Below are 26024 nucleotides of genomic sequence, written 5' to 3' on the forward strand. Positions count from 1 at the left end.
GTAGTTACCAGACTGTGAGTGACCCCATCCCTCTAGGTTTAATGGTAGCTACCAGACTGTGAGTGACCCCATCCCTCTAGGTTTAATGGTAGTTACCAGACTGTGACCCCATCCCTCTAGGTTTAATGGTAGTTACCAGACTATGAGTGACCATCTTCCTAAGGTTTACTGACATCTAAAAGTCTCTTCTGGATGTTTATGAATCATGTTTACATCTATGGTTTAACTTTACAAGTGTCAGAGACACCAGATCTCTGACAGTGCATAGCTGTCATTCCTCAGCTAAACCGTTTTGTAGATAACAACATATAATAGCATCCCTAACCCTGGAGATAAGAACATACAGTAAAACAGAGGGGAGAGGTTAGGTAGGGAACACTCCCACTGTCTCTGCTGATAGCCCTGGCAGGCTTTACAGGCTGTTTGACACAACACTGGGAATGGGATGTTTGTGAGCATAAAGGTTGTTTGGGGAAAGGGAGGAGGAATGCTTTAAATACCTGGAATTGGTTTAAACTGTGACCTTGTCAAAAGTTGCACATTAGATAGGAACCAGGGTGCTATTTGGGACGCGACCAGGAGATCTGACAGGCAACACTCATGTTTGTTCTTCAGGCAGTCCATTTTAACTGCAGCTTTTCATACTAGCCATCTGAGGGCACCATTGCTACATCGTAATCCTGCAAGTAAACCTATTCTCTCTCTCTCTCTATCTATCTCTCTCTGTGCATCAATCAGTATCAGTAGGTTATGGTATGTTTGTGTATACTGTAAAAAGACACATGTTGCTGTGATGTTGTTTATCTTTCTATAGTTTATAAGTGAAAGGATTCTACTGGTGTGACTGTTCTCTCCAGGCGATAGACCTGGGAATATAGCGGGTAACTCCTAGAAAGTTAGGAGAGACTGGGTTTTAAGTTAGGAGAGACTGGGTTTTAAGTTGGGAGAGACTGGGTTTTAAAGTTAGGAGAGACTGGGTTTTAAGTTAGGAGAGAATGGGTTTTAAGTTAGGAGAGACTGGGTTTTAAGTTAGGAGAGACTGGGTTTTAAGTTAGGAGAGACTGGGTTTTAAGTTAGGAGAGACTGGGTTTTAAGTTAGGAGAGAATGGGTTTTAAGTTAGGAGAGACTGGGTTTTAAGTTAGGAGAGAATGGGTTTTAAGTTAGGAGAGACTGGGTTTTAAGTTAGGAGAGACTGGGTTTTAAGTTAGGAGAGACTGGGTTTTAAGTTAGGAGAGAATGGGTTTTAAGTTAGGAGAGACTGGGTTTTAAGTTAGGAGAGAATGGGTTTTAAGTTAGGAGAGACTGGGTTTTAAGTTAGGAGAGACTTGGTTTTAAGTTAGGAGAGACTGGGTTTTAAGTTAGGAGAGAATGGGTTTGAACTCTTTTTCAGTGCAGTAACCCATTAGCCTAGCCGTTGTGCCCTTTCAAATGCCTCCCTGCTCAAACTCTAACCCAGTCATCTCCAGTCCTCTCCCTGACTGGTGATCTGTACCTCTCTCAGTGGGTGGTACGGTCCAGGCACGGTGCCCAGAGCTCACGCACTTAACTCTCATTACCATGTCAAAGACCCAGCCTTGGGGTTTACAATGTGGCCAATTTGCCCTGATGAAGTTATCGTCCCTCTCACATTTAGCTATCTTCCTGAAGATAACACTACTCATACCGGCAGCATTGCCATGGTATCAGTGTTTCTCACTATTGATGGGGCCAGAGAATGGAGGAGTCATGGAGGAATCATGGGTAGTGTCTCTCTCAGCTTCAAGCCTCTGGAATTCCACTCATTCTGAGGAAAAGTGTTCGCATTCTGAGGCAGGCAGGCAGCACTGTGTGTGGCTGTCAGAGAGAATGGAGACAGTGGGAGACAGTGTGTTGTAGTGTGCTCCAGATATAGCACAGAGAGACAGACTGACAGATTGAGGAGTTTCCCCTGTCAGAGATCAACCAGCTGACCTTAGGTGGACTGACTTCTGCTCTGATCACTAGCACCCTACTGGTAACATCTTTATGTGGTCGGAACTCTCTAGAGGAATTAACACCTCTAGTTCCCTGTCACTACATTGATTGTTGTTTCCCACCAATTGTATTTCCTATATCTTCTTGTCTATTCCCATTTTGTTTTCATTCTGATGAAGGCCATTGACGGCCAAAACGTCATGGCTTTAACTTGAACTAGAATAAAAAAGGATCAAGATTTTAATTGAGAGGGAAAGTCGTTCCTATATACTGTATGTTGTGAGTGTGACTCTGCCTTTACATTGAAGAAGGAAGAACAGGAAGCCAATGGGAAGGTCACACCCATCTCCACCCAAGGAGCCTGTGGCTCAGACACCAGCACTACCGTAGCCCTGCTAGAGAACACAACCCTCAATAGGATGATTGTTAAGAGGAAAGGGGTTTTAATGCAGCATGGAGAAAGAACTGGGGGCACAGGGACTCCTGGGGGCCCTAACAGACAGAACATAGAGCCGGGGGTCAGGGGCTTCCAGGGGCCAGGGGCTCCAACAGACAGACAGACACACTCAGAACACAGACGACAGTTCCACAGTTTAATTCCAGGAAATGAATGAATGGCTTTGTGTCGGCTGCTTGTCTTCTGAGTCACACCGTTGCGCAACAAGGGTCTCAAAGAGAGAGAGAGATCGTAACCTCCAGATCCTCTAACACAGCTCATGTTTGTCTCTGGATGCATCCCAAATGACACCCTATTGCATATGGGCCCTGGTCAAAAGTAGTGCACTATAAAGGGACCAGGGTGCCCTTTTCCACACATCCAGAGACAAACATGAGCTGTGTTAGAGGATCTGGACTGGAGGTTAAGGTCTGTGTTATGACGTGATGGCTGCTGAGAACTAGGTGGTGAAGCAATCACATTTCCCTCTATGGTGGTCTGTACTGTTTACTGCTGTTAACTTTCACTCTGACATTTATAAAAGTATTTTATTGCTCCTCTAATGATCTCTTAAATGTATTTAGAGTTTTTAGTTGTCACCTGGTGCTCATAACCTTCTCCTACTGTCTGAACTGTTTCAATGTTATTATCCAGAGAATTCAATGTTAACTCTCTGAATGATCTTATTTACTACTCCAACTACGGAGTAGTGATTGTTGTGGTCCTCACTCATTTACCTTTGTTTCTGATAACTGCATGCTCCAGTTTAGTACATGGTGTCACAATAGTCTGTTTCTGCAGGCTCTATAGGTTTCTCCAGTGTTGTCTAATCACACACTCTTCCCCCTGCCTTTCTCTTCCCCCAGGAGTCTCCCCTGGTCCAGCCTCAGACCCTGTGGTGTGAGTCTATGAGCCAGCTGATGAGGAAACTGGACCAGCTCAACCTGGACATAGAGGAGGCTCTGAGTGCATCATCCTCCCCCTCGGACACACCCTGCACCGCACGCAGACAACAGGTCAGTCACACATACACCCTGCACCGCACGCAGACAACAGGTCAGTCACACACACACCCTGCACCGCACGCAGACAACAGGATCTGTCACACACACACCCTGCACCGCACGCAGACAACAGGCCAGTCACACACACACCCTGCACCGCACGCAGACAACAGGTCAGTCACACACACACCATGCACCGCACGCAGACAACAGGTCAGTCCCACATACACCATGCACCGCACGCAGACAACAGGCCAGTCCCACATACACCATGCACCGCACGCAGACAACAGGCCAGTCCCACATACACCATGCACCGCACGCAGACAACAGGCCAGTCACACACACACCCTGCACCGCACGCAGACAACAGGTCAGTCACACACACACCCTGCACCGCACGCAGACAACAGGTCAGTCACACACACCCCGCACTGCACACAGACAGACAGCAGGTGACATGACCATGTTAATTGAAATGCGAGCCATGTACTGACCAGTGGTACATATGGGAAATGTATACATTCTTCTGCAGCCTATCATAATGCCACATGCTTTTTCATGCTCTCTGCTGTCTATAATCAATTTACTGAGCTTTGTGCAGAGGAAATCCCGATGGATTATTGTTATAGTCATTCAACAGGTGTCTAACAGGACTATAAGTCCATGCTGCTATATCATGTACTGTCCATTACACATACATTCACCTAGCTAAGCCCCTGACTCAGACAGAGAGAAGACTAGACTCAGGATCAGTCCCAAATGGCACCCTATTCCCTTTATAGTGCACTACTGTTGACCAGAGCCCTATGGGTGCCATTTGGGACGCATGCCTCAGAAGCCTGTAGGTCTGGGAAGGACTGTTCCGTCATAAGCCTTAGGATAACTGTGATATATGTTGATATACATACAGTTTGTTGTCATACAGTGGAAGCTGTCTGTCTGGAACACTATGGCCATTGTCAGGCTGTCTTTGATTTCGCTTCTCTGACTGCTGCTGGCATCCATTTTATGATGTGAGAGGAGGGAGCTGGCTGTTAGAAAAGCTGTTATAGTATGTAGTGTGTCTAGCAGTAGTCTGGCCAGAGTGGTGGGCCAGGCGGGGCTGAGACAGACAGACAGCCATTGTGTAGAGATGTTGTTACCGGGACATTGTAGCTCTGGTCCTACATAAGACTCCTCTCATGGAGGCTTGCATCATGACATAGCCCAGCAGTCAGTTAGCAGAGGGCAACAACAGACTGTATGGTTCTGTATGTGATCAGCACAGAGGTCTTGTTGTGTGGGTAGAGGAGGTTGTTTGTATGATTGAGCACGTTAGGAATGGTTACAGAGTGGATTGCAGAGGGGCACATGCCTGCAGGCATCAAGTCAACAGCCATAACACACATTCACTGAGACAGCTTTAACTAACAGCCAGCCGCTGGTGGAGGAGATCACACAACGTCTTTACTAGGGGGAGTTGACAAGGTCCTTTGTCCTTTCAAAGGACGATTAACACATGATACAGGCTGCCTTGTCACTATCTGTTACTGTCTGTCCAATAGAACTGGAACTGAAGACTGCGTTCCCTGCCGCTGACCATCCCAGAGACAGACAGACAGACAGACAGACAGACAGACAGACAGACAGACAGACAGACAGACAGACAGACAGACAGACAGACAGACAGACAGACAGACTGACTGACTGACTGACTGACTGACTGACTGACTGACTGACTGACTGACTGACTGACTGACTGACTGACAGACAGACAGACTGACTGACTGAGATCCAGTGTTGACGGTTGTTGTTGTGCTGTTATTGCAGTATGGAGCTGTGTCTGGGACGGCAGTAAACCAATCTCTTAACGAGGAGGGCAGTACACTGCTGCAGCGAGGGGAACCAGATACAGAAGAATGTCTCAGACAGGACCAACACAAGACCTTGGCCCCTAGTAGCTCAGCCGAAGGAACCAGAGCCAGGACCAAGAAGACAGTCGTAAGTTCCTATCAGAGTCTCCCTCCTCCTCTCGACTCCTGCATGCTCTGTGCCTGTCTGTCTGGGTCTGGGTGAAACCATGTGGTATAGATATCATCAGATAGCTCTCACTTTACATACAGTGCCTTCAGAAAGTATTCATACTCCTTGACTTATTTCACATTTTGTTGTGTTACAGCCTGAATTCAAAATAGATAACATAGATGTTTTCCCCACCCACATACACACAATAGCTAATAATGACAAAGTCAAAATATGTCAAAAATGTTTTGAAAATCTATTTAAAAAAGTATTCACATAAGTATTTACACCCCCTAAGTCAATACGTGTTTGAATCACCTTTGGCAGTGATTACAGCTGTGAGTCTTTCTAGGTAAGTCTCTAAGAGCTTTCCTCACCTGGATTGTACAATATTTGCATATTATACTTTTTTTAATTCTTCAAGCTTTGTCAAGTTGGTTGTTGATCATTGATGGAAAACCCTTTCCAAGTCTTGCCATAGATTTTCAAGCCGATTTAAGTGAAAACTGTAACTAGGCCACTCAGGAATATTCAATGTCATCTTGGTAAGCAACTCCAGTGTATATTTGGCCTTGTCTTTTAGGTTTTGTCCTGCTGAAAGGTGAATTTGTCTCCCAGTGTATGTTGGAAAGCAGGTTGAACCAGGTTTTCCTCAAAGATTTTGCCTGTGCTTATCTCTATTTTGTTTATTTTTGTCCTAAAAAAAACTCCCTCGCCGATGACAAGCATACCCATAACACGATGCAGCCACCACCATGCTTGCAAATATAAAGAGTGGTACTCAGTGATGTGTTGTGTTGTTTTGGCCCCAAACATAACACTTTGTATTCAGGACATAAAGTGAATTTCTTTGCCACATTGTTTGCAGTTTTACTTTAGTGTCTTACTGTATAAAATTTAAATAAGATAAAAATATTACAAATAGGATGCATGTTTTGTAATATTTGTATTCTGTGCATTCTTCCTTCTTTTCACATTTAGGTTAATATTGTGGAGTAACTACAGTACAATGTTGTTGATCCATCCTCAATTTTCTCCTTTCACAGCCATTAAACTCTGTAACTGCTTTAAATTCACCATTGGCCTCATGGTGAAATCTCTGAGTGGACACCTGTATCTTTGTAGTGACTGGGTGTATTGATAGACCATACAAAGTGTAATTAATAACTTTACCATGCTCAATAGGTGGCCTTCTTTGCGAGGCATTGGAAAACCTCCCTGGTCTTTGTGGTTGAATCTGTGTTTGAAATTCAACTGCGGGACCTTACAGATAATTGTATGTGTGGGGTACAGAGATGGGGTAGTCATTCAAATATCATGCTAAACACCATTATTGCACACAGAGTCCATGCAAGTTACTACAGTGCCTTGCGAAAGTATTCGGCCCCCTTGAACTTTGCGACCTTTTGCCACATTTCAGACTTCAAACATAAAGATATAAAACTGTATTTTTTTGTGAAGAATCAACAACAAGTGGGACACAATTATGAAGTGGAACGACATTTATTGGATATTTCCAACTTTTTTAACAAATCAAAAACTGAAAAATTGGGCGTGCAAAATTATTCAGTCCCCTTAAGTTAATACTTTGTAGCGCCACCTTTTGCTGCGATTACAGCTGTAAGTCGCTTGGGGTATGTCTCTATCAGTTTTGCACATCGAGAGACTGACATTTTTTCCCATTCCTCCTTGCAAAACAGCTCAAGCTCAGTGAGGTTGGATGGAGAGCATTTGTGAACAGCAGTTTTCAGTTCTTTCCACAGATTCTCGATTGGATTCAGGTCTGTACTTTGACTTGGCCATTCTAACACCTGGATATGTTTATTTTTGAACCATTCCATTGTAGGTTTTGCTTTATGTTTTGGATCATTGTCTTGTTGGAAGACAAATCTCCGTCCCAGTCTCAGGTCTTTTGCAGACTCCATCAGGTTTTCTTCCAGAATGGTCCTGTATTTGACTCCATCCATCTTCCCATCAATTTGAACCATCTTCCCTATCCCTGCTGAAGAAAAGCAGGCCCAAACCATGATGCTGCCACCACCATGTTGGACAGTGGGGATGTTGTGTTTAGTGTGATGAGCTGTGTTGCTTTTACGCCAAACATAACGTTTTGCATTGTTGCCAAAAAGTTCAATTTTGGTTTCATCTCATCAGAGCACCTTATTCCACATGTTTGGTGTGTCTCCCAGGTGGCTTGTGGCAAACAACACTTTTTATGGATATCTTTAAGAAATGGCTTTCTTCTTGCCACTCTTCCATAAAGGCCAGATTTGTGCAATATACGACTGATTGTTGTCCTATGGACAGAGTCTCCCACCTCAGCTGTAGATCTCTGCAGTTCATCCAGAGTGATCATGGGCCTCTTGGCTGCATCTCTGATCAGTCTTCTCCTTGTATGAGCTGAAAGTTTAGAGGGACGGCCAGGTCTTGGTAGATTTGCAGTGGTCTGATACTCCTTCCATTTCAATATTATCGCTTGCACAGTGCTCCTTGGGATGTTTAAAGCTTGGGAAATCTTTTTGTATCCAAATCCGGCTTTAAACTTCTTCACAACAGTATCTCGGACCTGCCTGGTGTGTTCCTTGTACTTCATGATGCTCTCTGCGCTTTTAACGGACCTCTGAGACTATCACAGTGCAGGTGCATTTATACGGAGACTTGATTACACACAGGTGTATTGTATTTATCATCATTAGTCATTTAGGTCAACATTGGATCATTCAGAGATCCTCACTGAACTTCTGGAGAGAGTTTGCTGCACTGAAAGTAAAGGGGCTGAATAATAGTTTGAAATATCCAATAAATGTCGTTCCACTTCATGATCGTGTCCCACTTGTTGTTGATTCTTCACAAAAAAATACAGTTTTATATCTTTATGTTTGAAGCCTGAAATGTGGCAAAAGGTCGCAGAGTTCAAGGGGGCCGAATACTTTCGCAAGTCACTGTAGTTCAGTTACCTTTGCCTTCATGGGTACAGGAACAATGGTAGCCATCTTGAAGCATGTGGGGACAACAGAATGTGATAGGGAGCGATTGAATATGTCTGTAAACACACTATCCAGCTGATCTGCGCATTCACAGAGTTCAAGTAACAGACACATCTCAACATCAACTGTTCAGAGGAGACTGCGTGAATCAGGCCTTCATGGTCAAATTGCTGCAAACAAACTACTACTAAAGGACACCAATAGAAGAAGAGACTTGCTTGGGCCAAGAAACACGAGCAATGGACATTAGACTGGTGGAAATCTGTCCTTTGGTCTTATGAGTCCAAATTTGAGATTTTGGGTTCCAACCGCCGTGTCTTTGTGAGATGCAGAGTAGGTGAATGGATGATCTCTGTGAACGGATGATCTCTGCATGTGTGGTTCCCACAGTGAAGCATGGAGGAGGAGGTGTGATGGTGTGGGGTGCTTTGCTGGTGACACTGTAGGTGATTTATTTAGAATTCACACTTATCATGGCTACCACAGCATTCTGCAGCGATACACCATCCCATCTTGTTTGCTCTAAGTCGGACTATCATTTGTTTTTCAACAAGACAATGACCCAACACACCTCCAGACTGTGTAATGCTAATTTGACCAAGAAGGAGAGTGATGGAGTGCTGCATCAGATGACCTAGCCTCCACAATCATCCGACCTCAACCCAATTGAGATGGTTTGGGATGAGTTGGACCGCAGAGTGAAGGAAAATCAGCCAACAAGTGCTCAACATATGTGGGAACTCTTTCAAGACTGTTGGAAAAGCAGTCCTGGTGAAGCTGGTTGAGATGCGTAGCACTCACATGTGTAGCCATGAAGTGATTTGAAAGGCTAGTCATGGCTCACATCAACACTATTATCCCAGAAACCCTAGACCCACTCCAATTTGCATACCGCCCCAACAGATCCACAGATGATGCAATCTCTATTGCACTCCACGCTGCCCTTTCCCACCTGGACACAAGGAACACCTACGTAAGAATGCTATTCATTGACTACAGCTCAGCGTTCAATATCATAGTACCCTCTAAGCTCATCACTAAGCTATGGGCCCCGGGACTAAACACCTCCCTCTGCAACTGGTTCCTGGACATCCTGACGGGCCGCCCCAGGTGGTCAGGGTAGGAAACAACACATCCGCCGCGCTGATCCTCAACACAGGGGCCCCTCAGGGGTGCATGCTCAGTCCCATCTGTACTCCCTGTTCACCCATGACTGCATGGCCAGGCACGACTCCAACACCATCATCAAGTTTGCCAACGACACAATAGTGGTAGGGATAATCACCAACAACGATGAGACAGCCTGTAGGAAGGAGGTCAGAGACCTGGCCGTGTAGTGCAAGGACAACATCCTCTCCCTCAACGTGATCAAGACAAAGGAGATGATTGTGGACTACAGCAAAAAGGAGGACCGAGCACGCCCCCATTCTCATCGACGGGGCTGTAGTGGATCAGGTTGAGAGCTTCAAGTTGCTTGGAGTCTGCATCAACAACAAGCTATCATGGTCCAAACACACCAAGACAGTCGCGAAGACGGCCAGACAAAACCTATTACCCCTCAGGAGACTGAAAAGATTTGGATGGGTCCTCAGATCCTCAAAAAGTTATACAGCTGCATCAGCTGCCTGGTATGGCAACTGCTCGGCCTCCGACCGCAAGGCACTAGAGAGGGTAGTGCGTACGGCCCAGTACATCACTGGGGCTAAGCTTCCTGCCATCCAGGACCTCTATATCAGGCAGTGTCAACATTTTTAAAGACTCCAGTCACCCTAGTCATAGACTGTTCTCTCTGCTACCGCACGACAAGCTGTACCAGAGTGCCAAGTCTAGGTCCAAGAGACTTCTTAACAGCTACACCAAAGCCATAAGACTCCTGAACAGCTAATCAAATGGCTACCCAGACTAATTGCACCCCCCACACACCCTGCCTTTACACTGCTGCTACTCTCTGCTTATTATCTATGCATAGTCAATCAAATTTCAATCAAATGTATTCATAAAGCCCTTTTTACATCAGCCAGTGTGTGTGTGTGTGTGTGTGCGTGCGCGTGCCAGGCTCTATAACACTGCCCTCGGGTCAGGGTTAATGATAAGCCCAGGATTACTTCCCTACAAGCCCCAGGCTGACTCCAGGATCTAGACCACCCCTAACACATGCATACACCCCTCGGCCTCTTACATGAGGGTTTTGGAGTGGGTGTGAAAGCAGCAGAGAGAGAGAATGTGATGTTAGAGTCTGAGCTGCTACTGTCATGATGAGGGGCTCAGAATAACCTGACCACGGTAACTAATTACTGTCATGTGACTGGAAGGTTATGAGTTGATAGAGACACCCTATTCTCTATATTGTGCACTACTTTTAACCAAAAGGTTTTATGACCAAAAAAAGTGCACTATATAGGGAATAGGGTGCCATTAGGAACACATGCAGAATGTTTGGAGTCATTGTTTGTCATGATGTTGTTATGGAAGTTCCCCCTGACCCTGCCTGTCTCTAGGTTAGGGTCACCATTTTTCAATTGGTTTCAACATGATTTAATGGGTCCTATGTGTAGTTGGTGTAGAGAGTCAGGCGCAGGACAGCAGATATGAGTAATCAGCATACTTTTACTCAAAATGTCAAATATGCAAAGTAACAAATACACGCACACCATGACAGACTGAAAATACAATAAACAATCACTCACAAAAAAACATGGGGGAACAGAGGGTTAAATAATGAACAAGTCATTGTAGGATTGAAATCAGGTGTGTAAAACAAAGACAAAACAAATGGAAAATGGAAAGTGGATCGGTGGTGGCTAGAAGGCCGGTGACGTCGACTGCTGTACAACGCCCGAACCATGAGAGGGACCGACTTCGGCGGAGGTCGTGACACATGACCCCTGTTGTATTGACATGCAGATTCCTGTCCACAATGGTTTGCTAGATGGAAAGGGTAATTCATTCCTAACATTCTGGTTCCACCTCCACCTGCACCCACTGCGTAGTGACTGTGAGGTATCTGTTCTGTGTTTGATGCTTGAGGGTGAGACCATCAGGTATGTGTCCGGTGTTTAAATGTTCTGCAGCACATGTGTTCCTGTGTGTCTCAACATGACTGCAGCCACTGCATTCCTGAGACCTTACACTTCAAATAGAGAAAAGTTCCTCCTCAGAACCTGGCAGGACAGAGCTGGTCTGATGGTCCTGGCAGACATAGGGTCAAAGCATCAAAAGACCCACAGACAGACACACATCCAGAAAGGATGAATTATAAATGATCCTCTGACATGATAGAAGGTCTTCCTATTGGTTGTGACCCATTGAGACAGTGTTCTAAATATAGCCAGGTGTTATAGTGTCTGTCCAGGGGTTGGATAGAGGAGGCAAAGGATGAGGCTGGTCTACTGCTTTTACTGGTCTACTGATCTACTAGTCTACTAGTCTACTGGCTAATCTACTGGTCTACTGGCTGGTCTACTGGTCTACTGGTCTACTGGCTGGTCTACTGGTTGGTCTACTGACTGGTCTACTGGTCTACTGGTCTACTGGCTGGTCTACTGACTGGTCTACTGGTCTACTGGCTGGTCTACTGGTCTTCTGATCTACTAGTCTACTGGCTGGTCTACTGGTCTACTGGCTGGTCTACTGGTTGGACTACTGACTGGTCTACTGGTCTACTGGCTGGTCTACTGACTGGTCTACTGGTCTACTGGCTGGTCTACTGGCTGGTCTACTGGCTGGTGTACTGGTCTACTGGCTGGTCTACTGGTCTACTGGCTAGTCTACTGGTCTGCTGGTCTACTGGCTGGTCTACTGACTGGTCTACTGGCCTACTTACTGGTCTACTGGTCTACTGGTCTACTGGCTGGTATACTGGTCTCCTGGCTTGTCTACTGGTCTACTGGTGCCTACTGGCTGGTCTACTGGCTGGTCTACTGGTCTACTGGCTGGTCTACTGGTCTACTGGCTGGTCTACTGGTCTACTGGTTGGCCTACTGGCTGGTCTACTGGCCTACTGGCTGGTCTACTGGTCTACTGGTTGGCCTACTGGCTGGTCTACTGGCCTACTGGCTGATCTATTGAGACCACATCTGATGAGGAGCAGAGCAGATGCCCAATGATCTCTTTCTATCCCTTATTTTTTCTTAGACTTTGAGTAAAACTAGGGTTATTTTCCCAGGGACATAGATTGTAGGTCTGAGGTTTTATTTTACAACCGAGACAACTATCTGAATGTTGTGGAGAGTGATGGATTCAGTCCTGTGAGTTCAGCCCATAGTTATGTGTTATGAGTTAGGGGTTGTGGATCATGGCTATGCCTTGGCGTAGAGGCCTAGAGGAAGTCTCTGGAGATATGCTGTTAGAAGTCACAGAAGAGTAATGGCCGTGGAGAGACCTCATCCATCCTACCCTGCCCTGAGCTATGATGAGAGGCCTGGATCGTTACATATAGCTGCGTCCCACATGACAACTCATTCCCAATATAGTGCGTTACATTTGACTTGGGCCCATTGGGCTCTGACCAAAGTAGTGCACTATGTAAGGAATAGGGTGCCATTTTGGAGGCAACCATATACAACTATAGGTCTGGTTATATAATATCAGTCATGGGTTTGGGGTTCTCTGTCTTTCTCTGTGAACAAATGTGATTCAGGTTAGTCGCGCATGCCAATGAAACACAATGAATGATTGGTGGGGTAACCTCAGACTTCACTCTGTGGGGTTGGGTGTGTTCAGGACTATTAAATCCATCCCAAATGCAACCCTATTCCCTGTATTGTGCACTACTTCTGCAATTTTGGATGCATCCTAGACAGACAACAGGGCTCTGTGTTGGGTTGAGAGTGTACTCTACATAGACCACAGGTCTCTGTGTTGGGTTGAGAGTGTACTCTACATAGACCACAGGGCTCTGTGTTGGGTTGAGAGTGTACTCTACATAGACCACAGGGGGGAAGGAGGGGAGAAAAGTCAAACACAAACGTCAACGTTGTTCATTGGGGATGTAAAGAAATGCATGATGGGGATTAAGTAATTCCTTACAGATCTCGTGTGAGCTTTGTACGGCATCCCATTGCCAGCTACAATGTATAACAGCATCTCAGAGAGTACTATTAGAAAGCAAGGACATGTCCCATAGTCTGTTAGAAATGTTTTCCACTTGTTTTGTCTGAACTAGTTGATTTATTTAGTCACTGCAGTAGACAGGTAAACCAGACCAGTTATCAATCACTAAAGACCAGACATGTCAGTCCATATAAAAATCTTGGTTGTTGTAGCCGAGGTAGCTTCCTGATAGGGCTGTCTTCTTTCTGTGTCTTGTCACCTGTTTTAGCTTGAGCAGTGCTATTGAGGACTTTCAACATTTTGAAGGTGTTAGCTGGGAGAGACTTCCTAGGGGTTAAGGAAGGATCACATAATTCCATACAGGTTACCTGGAGGGATCAGCCAATGCATTAGAGTCATGAGGAAACATTCCATAACTGCAGGTGTCAGTAAATAGCCAACATTGGCTTCATACCTGTTCAAACAACACTCTCCAGATGGCAGTGTGCACCCTTTGTTTGTTTGACAACTCATAGTAGAAGACAATCTACTACTTCAAAATGGAGATGGCCTCAATGGTGCGATGCCCATGCTCTCACAGATGCCACAATGGGACATATCCAATGTTGCAATGTCTTTCTAGGTCCATGGGTATAACTAAACCAGTGAAGAGGAAAATGGAAGGACACTAACAGGACTTTATCCGGGCTGTCGAGTGACAGAAATAAGTCTAGGACAGTCTTTGAAGCCCTTTGAGTAAAGGACAAACTGGTATCTCCATTTGGGCCATTCAGTCAGTTCTAGTAGGCTAATTTTCATCACAGCTTTATTTGTAGTTGTGGGTCAGAGCCTGTTATTAGATCTATTATGTTAACACACGTCAGTTTAGAGTTTAGACAGTGAACTTTAACACCTTCCCACGAAGAAACTGTCTTCCTATTCTATCCTCCTGATACCTACTTACAACCAAAAATTAAAGCAGGAAGCACCAGTGACTCAGTCAATAAAAAAGTGGTCAGATGAAGAAGATGCTAAGCTACAGGACTGTTTTGCTAGCACAAACTGGAAAATGTTCCGGGATTCTTCCTATGGCATTGAGTAGTACACCACATCAGCTATTGGCTTCATCAATAAGTGCATCGATGACGTCGTCCCCACAGTTACCGTACATACATACCCCAACCAGAAGCCATGGATTACAGGCAACATCTGCACTGAGCTAAAGGCTAGAGCTACCACTTTCAAGGAGCGGGATTCTAACCTGGAAGTTTATAATAAATCCCGCTATGCCCTCCGACGAACCATCAAACAGGCAAAGTGTCAGTACAGGACTAAGATCGAATCATACTACATCGGCTCCGACGTCGGATGTGGCAGGGCTTGCAAACCATTACAGACTACAAAGGGAATCACAGCCAAGATCTGACCAGTGACACGAGCCTACCAAACTAGCTAAACTACTTCTATGCTCGCTTCGAGGCAAATAACACTGAAAAATGCATGAGAGCACCAGCTGTTCTGGACGGCTGTGAGATCACGCTCTCCGCAGCCGATGTGAGTAAGACCTTTAAACAGGTCAACTTTCACAAGGCCACAGGGCCAGACGGATTACCAGGACGTGTACTGCGAGCATGCGCTGACCAACTGGCAAGTGTCTCCACTGATATTTTCAACATGTTTCAAGCAGACCACCATAGTCCCTGTGCCCAAGAACACTCAGGTAACCTGCCTAAATGACTACCAACCCATAGCAGTCACATCTGTAGCCATGAGGTGCTTTGAAAGGCTGGTCATGGCTCACATCAACACCATTATCCCAACCCTATGACTGAAGAGGACAGAAATGTAATAATACAATTCAACCCTCTTATGCTGAATCTCACAGTCAATAAGCAGGGATACTTTGGTAACAACATCAGTCCCTTCACCTCATAGTGTTCTGCCTGAGACCGAATATTGTCTGTATGTCTCCACCTGTTAACCACCTCACTCCTCTGCTGTTGGACAGAGGATAACATTTGTAATATGTGTTTCCTCATACTGTAGGCTGCTCTACCATGGGTACATCCCAAATAGCACCCTATTCTCTATATAGTGCACTATTCCAGCTGTGGGAAAAATCCTATTCAGCCACCCATGGCGCTGCACAACCAACAGTTGACCTCTAATATCACAATATATTTTCTCTGGAGACAAAGTATAAACACCATGGGACCACGCAGCCGTCATACCGCTCAGGAAGGAATCTGACTCCTGGAGATTAATGTACTTTGGTGAGAAATTCCAGAACAACAGCAAAGGACCTTGTGAAGATGCTGGAGGAAACACCTACAAAAGTATCTATATCCACAGTAAAACGAGTCCTATATCAACATAACCTGAAAGGCTGGTCAGCAAGGAAGAAACCACCACTCTGCAACTGGATCCTGGACTTCCTGACTGGCCATCCCCAGGTGGTCAGGGTAGGTAACAACATTTCCACCATGCTGATCCTCAACACAGGGGCCCCTCAGGGGTGCGTGCTCAGTCCCCTCCTTTACTCCCTGTTCACTCATGACTGCACAGCCAGTCACGATTCCAACACCATCAATACATTTTCCAATGACACAACAGTGGTAGACAGCCTATAGGGAGGAGGTCAGAGACCTGGCCGTGTGGTGCGTAATCAAGACAAAGGAGATGATTGTGTTCTACAGGGTAAGGAGGACTGAGCACACCCCCATTCTCATCGACGGGGATGTAGTTGAGCAGGTTGAGAGCTTCAAGTTCCTTGATGTCCACATCACCAACAAACTATCACGGTCCAAGCACACCAAGACAGTCGAGAAGATGGCACGACAAAACCTATTCCCCCTCAGGAAACTGAAAAGTTTTGGCATGGGTCCTCAGATCGTCAAAAGGTTATACAGTTGCACCATCGAGAGCATCCTGACTGGGCACGTCACTGTCTGGTATGGCAACTGCTCGGCCTCCAACCGCAAGGCACTACAGAGGGTAGTGCGTACGGACCAGTACATCACCGGGGCCAAGCTTCCTGCCATCCAGGAACTCTAAACCAGGCAGTGTCAGAGGAAGGCCCTAAAAATTGTAAAGACTCCAGCCACCCTAGTCATAGAATGTTCTCTCTGCTACCACATGGCAAGCGGTGCTGGTGCGCCAAGTCTAGGTCCAAGAGGCTTCTAAACAACTTCTACCCCCAAGCCATAAGACTCCTGAACATCAAATCAAATGGCTACCCAGACTATTTGCATTCCCCCCCCCCCCTCTTTTACGCCGCTGCTACTCTCTGTTGTTATCTATGCATAGTCACTTTAATAACTCTACCTACATGTACATATTACCTCAATTACCTAGACTAACCGGTGCCCCTGCACATTGACTCTGTACTGGTACCCCATGTATATAGTCTCGCTATTGTTATTTTACTGCTGCTCTTGAACTACTTGTTACTTTTATTTCATAATCTTAATCTTATTTTTACATTTTTTCCAACTGCTTACACAAGTTTTCAAAACTGTCTACTTTTTTTCAAAACTCTACACACAATTCCCAAAACTGCACACACAAAATGCAAAATGCCTCACATCTCCTTCAAAATGTAACACTGCATTCAAAATGCCATAAACACATGGCAACAGCATTTGCATCAAATGGCAAACACTGCTTTCATAATAGTACATTTTTGGATATACCATGTAAACACTGTTGTTCTAAATCTAAAGCTCTTTGGTCTTTCATAGGCTTATATCTATATTTCAATACAATGTTCTACAGTGAAAGTAATCTGCTGAGAGGGGTAACAAGTACACTGTAAACACCAATGCAATGTAGAAACAGAAAATATTTATTAGGCCAAACATTACTGTTGTATACAGTAGCATACAACAAAACCATAAACATATGTAAACCAAAAGTATATTCTTTAGAATACAGTAAAGAACACAATTGTGTGTGTGTGGGGTCCCGGGGGGTCAGTCCAGGAATTGGTAGGGGGGGGGGGGAATCACCAGTGCTAAGCTACGCTTCATCTCTTCTCCGGCCTGAGTCTGGCCGCAATACTTCGTCCACATCACAGGATACGTTTTCTCTTGCCAAACATCGAGGGAAGTATCTCCTAGCATGACGCATCCAACCTTGGACAGAGGCAACCTCTATGTCCCCACATAGACCATATTTATAATTGCAGTCTCTTGTATATCTGTAAACAAGCGTCCTCGTCCTCCATGATGTCTTTGCCTTTCCACTCTGTACAGAATTAAAACACAGTATGTGTTCAGCATAGGAACTGTAAACAATGTACAAAAAAATGTAGTACAGCATGATAACCAACCTCATTCATTCAATGCAGTGCAGTAAATGGATGGCTTAGAGTTACAAATGTTTATGCAATACTATGCAGTCGTACGTATTTTACAGTACATTGCTGTAATGCTAAAATAGTCATTAGATAGTTGCATACCTGTTCTCATTTCTGAAGGTTCGAATTATGGACGCCACTGTAAATCGACTCAAGTTGGGCTGGACTCTTAGTCCAGCCTCTCTCATGGTCAAACCGTGGTTGATCACATGATCAACAAGTTTTGCCCTAATCTCATCAGAGATGGCTCTCCTTCCTTCTCTTCTTTGCACTCGTCCTCTTCCTCTCCCTCCTACTCCTCTTGCTCTCTGTCCATTGTTGGCATCCATTGTTCAAAACAGGTAATCTGACCTTTGACCTATTTATAGGCTTATACTACAGTAAATCAGTGATTGGTTAGTGATCAGTTAAGCTATTAGTGTTTGCACATGTGAGGAGTGTGTGTGTGTGAGCTGGTGAATAAGTGTAGCATTTTGATTGGTTGTGTTTGGAAAAAGAAAGCAAGTCACTTCCTGTTCGATTTTTGTGTTTTAGGTAGATAATTGTGTGTAGTGTTTTGAAAAAAGTGTTTGATGCAATTGACAACTGAGTCAAACGCTGAGAAATAGCTTATGGTTTTGGATATTTGGTGTGTAGTTTTGCACTTTGAGTGAGAGGTTTCAAAAATCGTGTGACATGAAAATATTTTGTGTGTAAGCAGTTGGAAAAAACTGTATTGCATTGTTGGTTAGGGGCTTGTAGTAAGCATTTCACCTGTTGTATTCGGCGCATGTGACTAATACAATTTGATTTGATTGGATTTTAATGATGCAGAGGTTGAAGATAAAGCTCACCACAAGTTATTAGTGACACACTCCTGATGGAAACACAATAACACGCGAGTTTACATTAACATAAAACACTGGCAACTCACTGGTGTGGTGGTAAGCCTCAATGGAAAAGCACCATGTTGTAGTGCACCCTGGTCAACAGTATTTCCCCTTTATAGAGAATAGGATGCCATTTGGGATTAAAACCATGTGGTTTGTCTAAATTGGTCTAATAACACTAGACAGTGGATGTTATAAATACTTAAGCGATGTACAAACATGAGGCAGCTGTCCATATTGAACCAGCCATCAGGTCTCTATGGCAACACAGTAAAGCAGTCAGCAGCCATATTGTCACGCCCTGGTCTAAGTATTTTGTGTTTTTTCTTCATGTATTAGGTCAGGCCAGGGTGTGGCATGGAGTTTTTTGTATTGTGGTGTGTTTTGTCTTGGGGTTTTGGTGTGTAGATATTTGGGATTGTAGCTAGTGGGGTTTTCTAGCAAAGTCTATGGCTGTCTGGAGTGATTCTCAATCAGAGGCAGGTGCTTATCGTTGTCTCTGATTGGGAACCATATTTAGGCAGCCATATTCTTTGAGTTTGTCGTGGGTTATTGTCCTTAGTGTCTTACTTGTACTCTCTGTTAGTTTGCACTAGATAGGCTGTTTTGGTTTTCATTACGTTTATTGTTTTGTTCGTGTTATTTTGTTTCATTAAATATGAATCGCAATCGACACGCTGCAGTTTGGTCCGACTCTCCTTCATCACCACTAGAAAGCCGTAACACATATAGATCAGTCATTAACCCTTTACTTTTATGGCTGTGTCATTACCAGGATACAATTAAGTTCAATACTCCTCACCTCTCTGAATATATCCTCTGTGGCATTACTAGGATACAATTCAGTTCAATACTCCTCTCATACCTGAATATATCCTCTGTGGCATTACTAGGATACAATTCAGTTCAATACTCCTCACCTCTCTGAATATATCCTCTGTGGCATTACTAGGATACAATTCAGTTCAATACTCCTCACCTTTCTGAATATATCCTCTGTGGCATTACTAGGATACAATTCAGTTCAATACTCCTCTCATCCCTGAATATATCCTCTGTGGCATTACTAGGATACAATTCAGTTCAATACTCCTCTCATCCCTGAATATATCCTCTGTGGCATTACTAGGATACAATTCAGTTCAATACTCCTCTTATACCTGAATATATCCTCTGTGGCATTACTAGGATACAATTCAGTTCAATACTCCTCACCTCTCTGAATATATCCTCTGTGGCATTACTAGGATACAATTCAGTTCAATACTCCTCTCATCCCTGAATATATCCTCTGTGGCATTACTAGGATACGATTCAGTTCAATACTCCTCTCATCCCTGAATATATCCTCTGTGGCATTACTAGGATACATTTCAGTTCAATACTCCTCTCATCCCTGAATATATCCTCTGTGGCATTACTAGGATACAATTCAGTTCAATACTCCTCTCATCCCTGAATATATCCTCTGTGGCATTACTAGGATACAATTCAGTTCAATACTCCTCTCATACCTGAATATATCCTCTGTGGCATTACTAGGATACAATTCAGTTCAATACTCCTCACCTCTCTGAATATATCCTCTGTGGCATTACTAGGATACAATTCAGTTCAATACTCCTCACCTCTCTGAATATATCCTCTGTGGCATTACTAGGATACAATTCAGTTCAATACTCCTCTCATCCCTGAATATATCCTCTGTGGCATTACTAGGATACGATTCAGTTCAATACTCCTCTCATCCCTGAATATATCCTCTGTGGCATTATTAGGATGCCACAGACACCTGAGTTGTTTAACACTGTAGTATTTTATAACATTTTGAAAAGCTGTGTATTCTTCAACCAATCTGTTTTGTTGTTGTTTGTGACAGCCATGCAGTTAGAGTGGTATTGAGGGCTGCAGTAAACTCTGTTGTTGTCTGACTCACCATTGTCTGTTTCTCTTCTTTGCAGATGTGCAGTAAGATGACCAATGCAGGTGCAGGTAAGGCTTTTTCATGTGTACATGTTTCACCAGGCTGTGTTGGATTTGGCATGTGCCCTAACTAGAACCCCATTCCCTATATATTGCTCTGTTCAAAAGTAGCGCACTATATGAGGGAATACTATATGAGGGAAAATAATTTAAAAAATACAGTGCCATTTGGGACATAGCCACTGTTATTAGATTGTCAGATGGTTCTCGCTGCAGGACAGTTTTAATTCTCAGCACTGTTGGCCTGACACTCTTCTCTGTTAGTCCAGGGTATGCTCTGTTAGCCAGGGTCTGCTCTGTTAGTCCAGGGTATGCTCTGTTAGTCCAGGGTATGCTCTGTTAGTCCAGGGTCTGCTCTGTTAGTCCAGGGTCTGCTCTGTTAGTCCAGGGACTGCTCTGTTAGTCCAGGGACTTCTATGTTAGTCCAGGGTATGCTCTGTTAGTCTAGGGTATGCTCTGTTAGTCCAGGGTATGCTCTGTTAGTCCAGGGTTTTCTCTGTTAGTCTAGGGTATGCTCTGTTAATCCAGGGTCTTCTCTTTTAGTCCAGGGTATGCTCTGTTAGGCCAGGGTATGCTCTGTTAGTCCAGGGTCTTCTCTGTTTGTCCAGAGTCTTCTATTTTAGTCCAGGGTATGCTCTGTTAGTCTAGGGTATGCTCTGTTAGTCCAGGGAGGGTCTGCTCTGTTAGTCCAGGGTATGCTCTGTTAGTCCAGGGTTTTCTCTGTTAGTCTAGGGTATGCTCTGTTAGTCCAGGGTCTTCTCTGTTCATCCAGGGTATGCTCTGTTAGGCCAGGGTCTGCTCTTTTAGTCCAGGGTATGCTCTGTTAGTCCAGGGTCTTCTCTGTTTCTCCAGGGTATGCTCTGTTAGTCCAGGGTATGCTCTGTTAGGCCAGGGTATGCTCTGTTAGTCCAGGGTCTTCTCTGTTCATCCAGGGTATGCTCTGTTAGGCCAGGGTCTGCTCTGTTAGTCCAGGGTCTGCTCTGTTAGTCCAGGGTCTGCTCTGTTAGGCCGGGGTCTTCTCTGTTAGTCCAGGGTCTGTTGTCATTCAGGGAGCATTCCAAGTGTAACAGAGGTGGTTGAGTGAACCTTTCTCGGGTGACCAGTAACCTTGCATGAGACCTGAAGTCTTGCATTAGCCAATGCCTGGACTTTAGCTCAGTGGGCTTACACATAAGACCTGCATGGTTTCAAAACCAGTACGTCACATAAGGCTTGCCTGCTAGTGCTGTGGTCTTGTTCTGTAGGATGGTACGGCTGTTGCTGTGAGACAATGGGGTTGTGAGTGACGGATGGGGACAGGTGTGCTAGCCAGGGTCCAGGTTTCACTCCCCAGCTGTGTCTAGAGAATGTCCCTCCCGACACAGCCTGTCAGGCTCTTCTTTTAAAGGCCTATTTATACTGACTGCCTGGCTTGGTGGGACACAGATAAAATTAGGAGGCATGCCAGATCATTGTTACTAGTACTACATAGTTACTGCTGAGGGAACTATTTGTCGTGTTTTGGCCCTGGGGGCAGCTGGGGGATTATGGGACGATGCCATTTTAGTCTCAGGTTCCACTCTCACATGAACTCTATGATCAGGAGGGGTAATGGGGAGTACCAGGGGGTATGTCAGTAATGTACAGGAGACCCTGTTCACATTCCATCACTCTCACCTATAGGTAGGAATGTCTGCTGTGTGGTCTGGCTGTGATTTATGAAGTGCTCTGTGACTGATCACCACTCATACCAGGGTAATCTAGAGTGACGTGTCACTGCTAATGGTTGTAAATCTATGGGCTTTGTGTGGTATTGACCTTGTTGATGACTTCATTAACTATTTGTCAACACATCCAAGACATTTCCTTCCCTATGGTCCTGTTGATGTCATATTTGAGTACAGTGTGTTTCTGCCATCTCTGCTTTAATAGAGTACAATATATTTAGCCACAAGACATGCCGTCTCCCTTTTACAACCATATACTGGCTGAAATAAGACAGACAAAAGTCTGTGTCAGAGTCAATCTGATGTGGTCAGAATCACCTACAATAAGAGAAGCGTAGTTAACGGAACATCTGTCTTCAATAGAAACACAGCTTATGTCCCAAATGGCACCCTACTCCCTATATAGCGCACTACTTTTGACCATAGCACATATGGGACACTGGTGAACAGTAGTGCACAATACAGGGAATGGGGTGCGATTTGAGACGCCGACACAGTCAGGGTAATAACTGTGAGTAGGATGATGATGATGATGACGTAAAGAGATGAAGCTAACTCTGAGCTCTGATATTCTCTGCCTATATTTGACAGCCGTACCGTAGAGACTGTATAGACTGCATGATGTCATGTTACTGGACCAGATGGTCTTCAGAATCTATGGTTATGTCCCAAATGGCACCCTTTCCCCTATATAGTCCACTAATGTTGACCAGAGCCATATGGGCTCTATAAAGGGAAAAGGGTGCCATTTTGAACACAGACTATAACATAGCACCAGTCATCATAACCACCAGTTCACCTCACTATAGTGACATAGTCCAGCCGAGGAAACCTCTCTGGGCCCATATCCCAAAAAGCCCCGCGTGTGACTAAACACCCCTCGTACATATATACCCAAACCACATTTGAGCACTGTCTAGGGTAGAGGTTAGGGTGGTCAGATCTCTGGGTAGAGGTGAGGAGAAACATAAGTCAGACGGAGGCTTAAATTCTCGTCTCTCTGAACCATGGGCTGTGTGACCTGAATGTATTATATGTGTAGTCTCCTGACCATAGCTTATGGCCTTTAAAATCTATACTGATGTGTATCTGTTGCTATGTTCTCATGTTGAGCGGAAACTCCAAGGATATATGGGAAAACGCCATACCTTTCTGTCCACTAGAATGTTTTTAAACCCCAGATCTGTCTGTCCAACAAGAATGTTTTTAAACCCCAGACCTTTCTGCCCACTAGAATGTTTTTAAACCCCAGACCTTTCTGTCCAACAAGAATGTTTTTAAACCCCAGACCTTTCTGCCCAATATAATGTTTTTAAACCCCAGACCTTTCTGCCCACTATAATGTTTTTAAACCCCAGACCTTTCTGCCCACTACAATGTTTTTAAACCCCAGACCTTTCTGCCCACTATAATGTTTTTAAACCCCAGACCTTTCTGCCCACTATAATGTTTTTAAACCCCAGACCTTTCTGCCCAACTAAAAGGTTTTTAAACCCCAGACGATTCTGCCCCACTAAATTTTTAAAACAATCCAGAATATTTTTGTTTGCTTGTTTTCCCTCAACTCCCAGAAGGACAGGTTCAGGGACAGTTTGGTTAGTTTTAACAAAAATCAACAGCTTATATTTTAGAACATTTTACCAACACTTCACGAGAGAGCGATGGAGATGGAGAGAGGGAGACAGGGAGATGGAGACAGGGAGATGGAAAGAGGGAGCTGGAGAGAGGGAGATGGAGACAGGGAGATGGAGACAGGGAGATTGAGAGAGGGAGATGAGAGAGAGAGCTAGAGAGAGGGAACTGGAGAGAGGGAGAGAGGGGGAGGGAGAGAGGGAGACAGGGAGATGGAGACAGGGAGATGGAGACAGGGAGATGGAGAGAGGGAGCTGGAGAGAGGGAGATGGAGAGAGGGAGATGGAGAGAGGGAGACAGGGAGATGGAGACAGGGAGATGGAGACAGGGAGATGGAGACAGGGAGATGGAGAGAGGGAGATGGAGAGAGGGAGATGGAGAGAGGGAGATTGAGAGAGGGAGATGAGAGAGAGAGCTAGAGAGAGGGAACTGGAGAGAGGGAGAGAGGGAGAGGGAGAGAGGGAGAGAGGGAGAGAGGGAGAGAGGGAGTGAGGGAGAGAGGGAGAGAGGGAGAGAGGGAGGGAACTATAGAGAGATGGAGAGAGAGCTAGAGAGAGGGAACTGGAGAGAGGGAGACAGGGAGATGGAGACAGGGAGATGGAGAGAGGGAGCTGGAGAGAGGGAGATGGAGAGAGGGAGATTGAGAGAGGGAGATGAGAGAGAGAGCTAGAGAGAGGGAACTGGAGAGAGGGAGAGAGGGAGAGGGAGAGAGGGAGAGAGGGAGAGAGGGAGAGAGGGAGAGAGGGAGTGAGGGAGAGAGGGAGAGAGGGAGAAAAGGAGAGAGGGAGGGAACTATAGAGAGATGGAGAGAGAGCTAGAGAGAGGGAACTGGAGAGAGGGAGACAGGGAGATGGAGACAGGGAGATGGAGAGAGGGAGCTGGAGAGAGGGAGATGGAGACAGGGAGATGGAAAGAGGGAGCTGGAGAGAGGGAGCTGGAGAGAGGGAGATGGAGAGAGGAAGCTAGAGAGAGGGAGATTGAGAGAGGGAGATGAGAGAGAGAGCTAGAGAGAGGGAACTGGAGAGAGGGAGAGGGAGAGAGGGAGAGAGGGAGAGAGGGAGAGAGGGAGAGAGGGAGAGAGGGAGAGAGGGAGGGAACTATAGAGAGATGGAGAGAGAGCTAGAGAGAGGGAACTGGAGAGAGAGAGAGAGAGAGGGAGAGAGAGGGAACTAGAGAGATGGAGAGATGGAGATGGAGAGAAGGAGATGGAGAGAGTTGAAAATTGCACTTAGCCGCTGTGTCGTTCAGACGTGGCCTGTAACCTGCAGCTTTAATAACCGTCCGGGTGTTTTGTTATGGTAAACATCACCTTGGCTGACCTGCCCTCTCACAGTGATGGGAGAGGACACTGCAGTGCCCTAGAACTGTCTATCACTGTCCTGGACCACACGCACACACATACGCACACATACGCGCGCACACACAAACACACACACACACACACACGCACACGCACACGCACACGCACACGCACACACACACACACACACACACACACACACACACACACACACACACACACACACACACACACACACACACACACACACACACACACACACAGAGATCTCCTCTCTGAATACATCCTCTAATCTGTGTTGACTGGTACAATCTAAAGCCAGTTATTCTGTGGTTCTGTGAAAACAAAGGAAGAAGTGTTTGGAAAGGGTTCATTCTCTTAATAAGACTCTCCGTGTCTGAAGGCTCCATTGGGTTACTAAGACAATGCGTTCCTCACACCTCTCTGTGAATGACTCCAGGGCAAAGCATTCAACAACCTGGCTGACTTCCCTCACCAGGAAAAAGGACACGTCTTTAAGACTCTTTGTAAAACGGTCTTTCTTCTTTAGTTTACTTCCTCTTCACTCTTCAATTTCACCTTGTTATAATAAGGACTTGAGGCATGCTGCTGGTCCTATTGACTCTACTGTCAGGCTGCTGCTTTGATCAACTCTACAGAGTACTGACTGACTGACTGGTTAACCATGGAGGAGTCCTCCTCCTCATGATTACACCCCAACATGTCATCCTCACGTCAGATCAGGCTATACCCTAGTATAT

The 26024-nt window shown here is 45.2% G+C and overlaps 1 protein-coding gene across 1 annotated transcript in view; it reads left to right on the top strand.

Moving 5' to 3' along the window:
* LOC109909087 (stAR-related lipid transfer protein 13) overlaps window positions 1-26024 on the top strand; it is a 140189-nt gene that overhangs the window by 28899 nt on the left and 85266 nt on the right. Inside the window, exons 3-5 of the mRNA XM_031795814.1 lie at window positions 3257-3406; window positions 5207-5377; window positions 20604-20634. Coding sequence (XP_031651674.1) covers window positions 3257-3406; window positions 5207-5377; window positions 20604-20634 — 352 coding nt within the window. The remainder of the gene's footprint in view (window positions 1-3256; window positions 3407-5206; window positions 5378-20603; window positions 20635-26024) is intronic.

This window comes from Oncorhynchus kisutch, linkage group LG18 (genome assembly GCF_002021735.2).
Source record: "Oncorhynchus kisutch isolate 150728-3 linkage group LG18, Okis_V2, whole genome shotgun sequence".
NCBI lineage: Eukaryota > Metazoa > Chordata > Actinopteri > Salmoniformes > Salmonidae > Oncorhynchus > Oncorhynchus kisutch.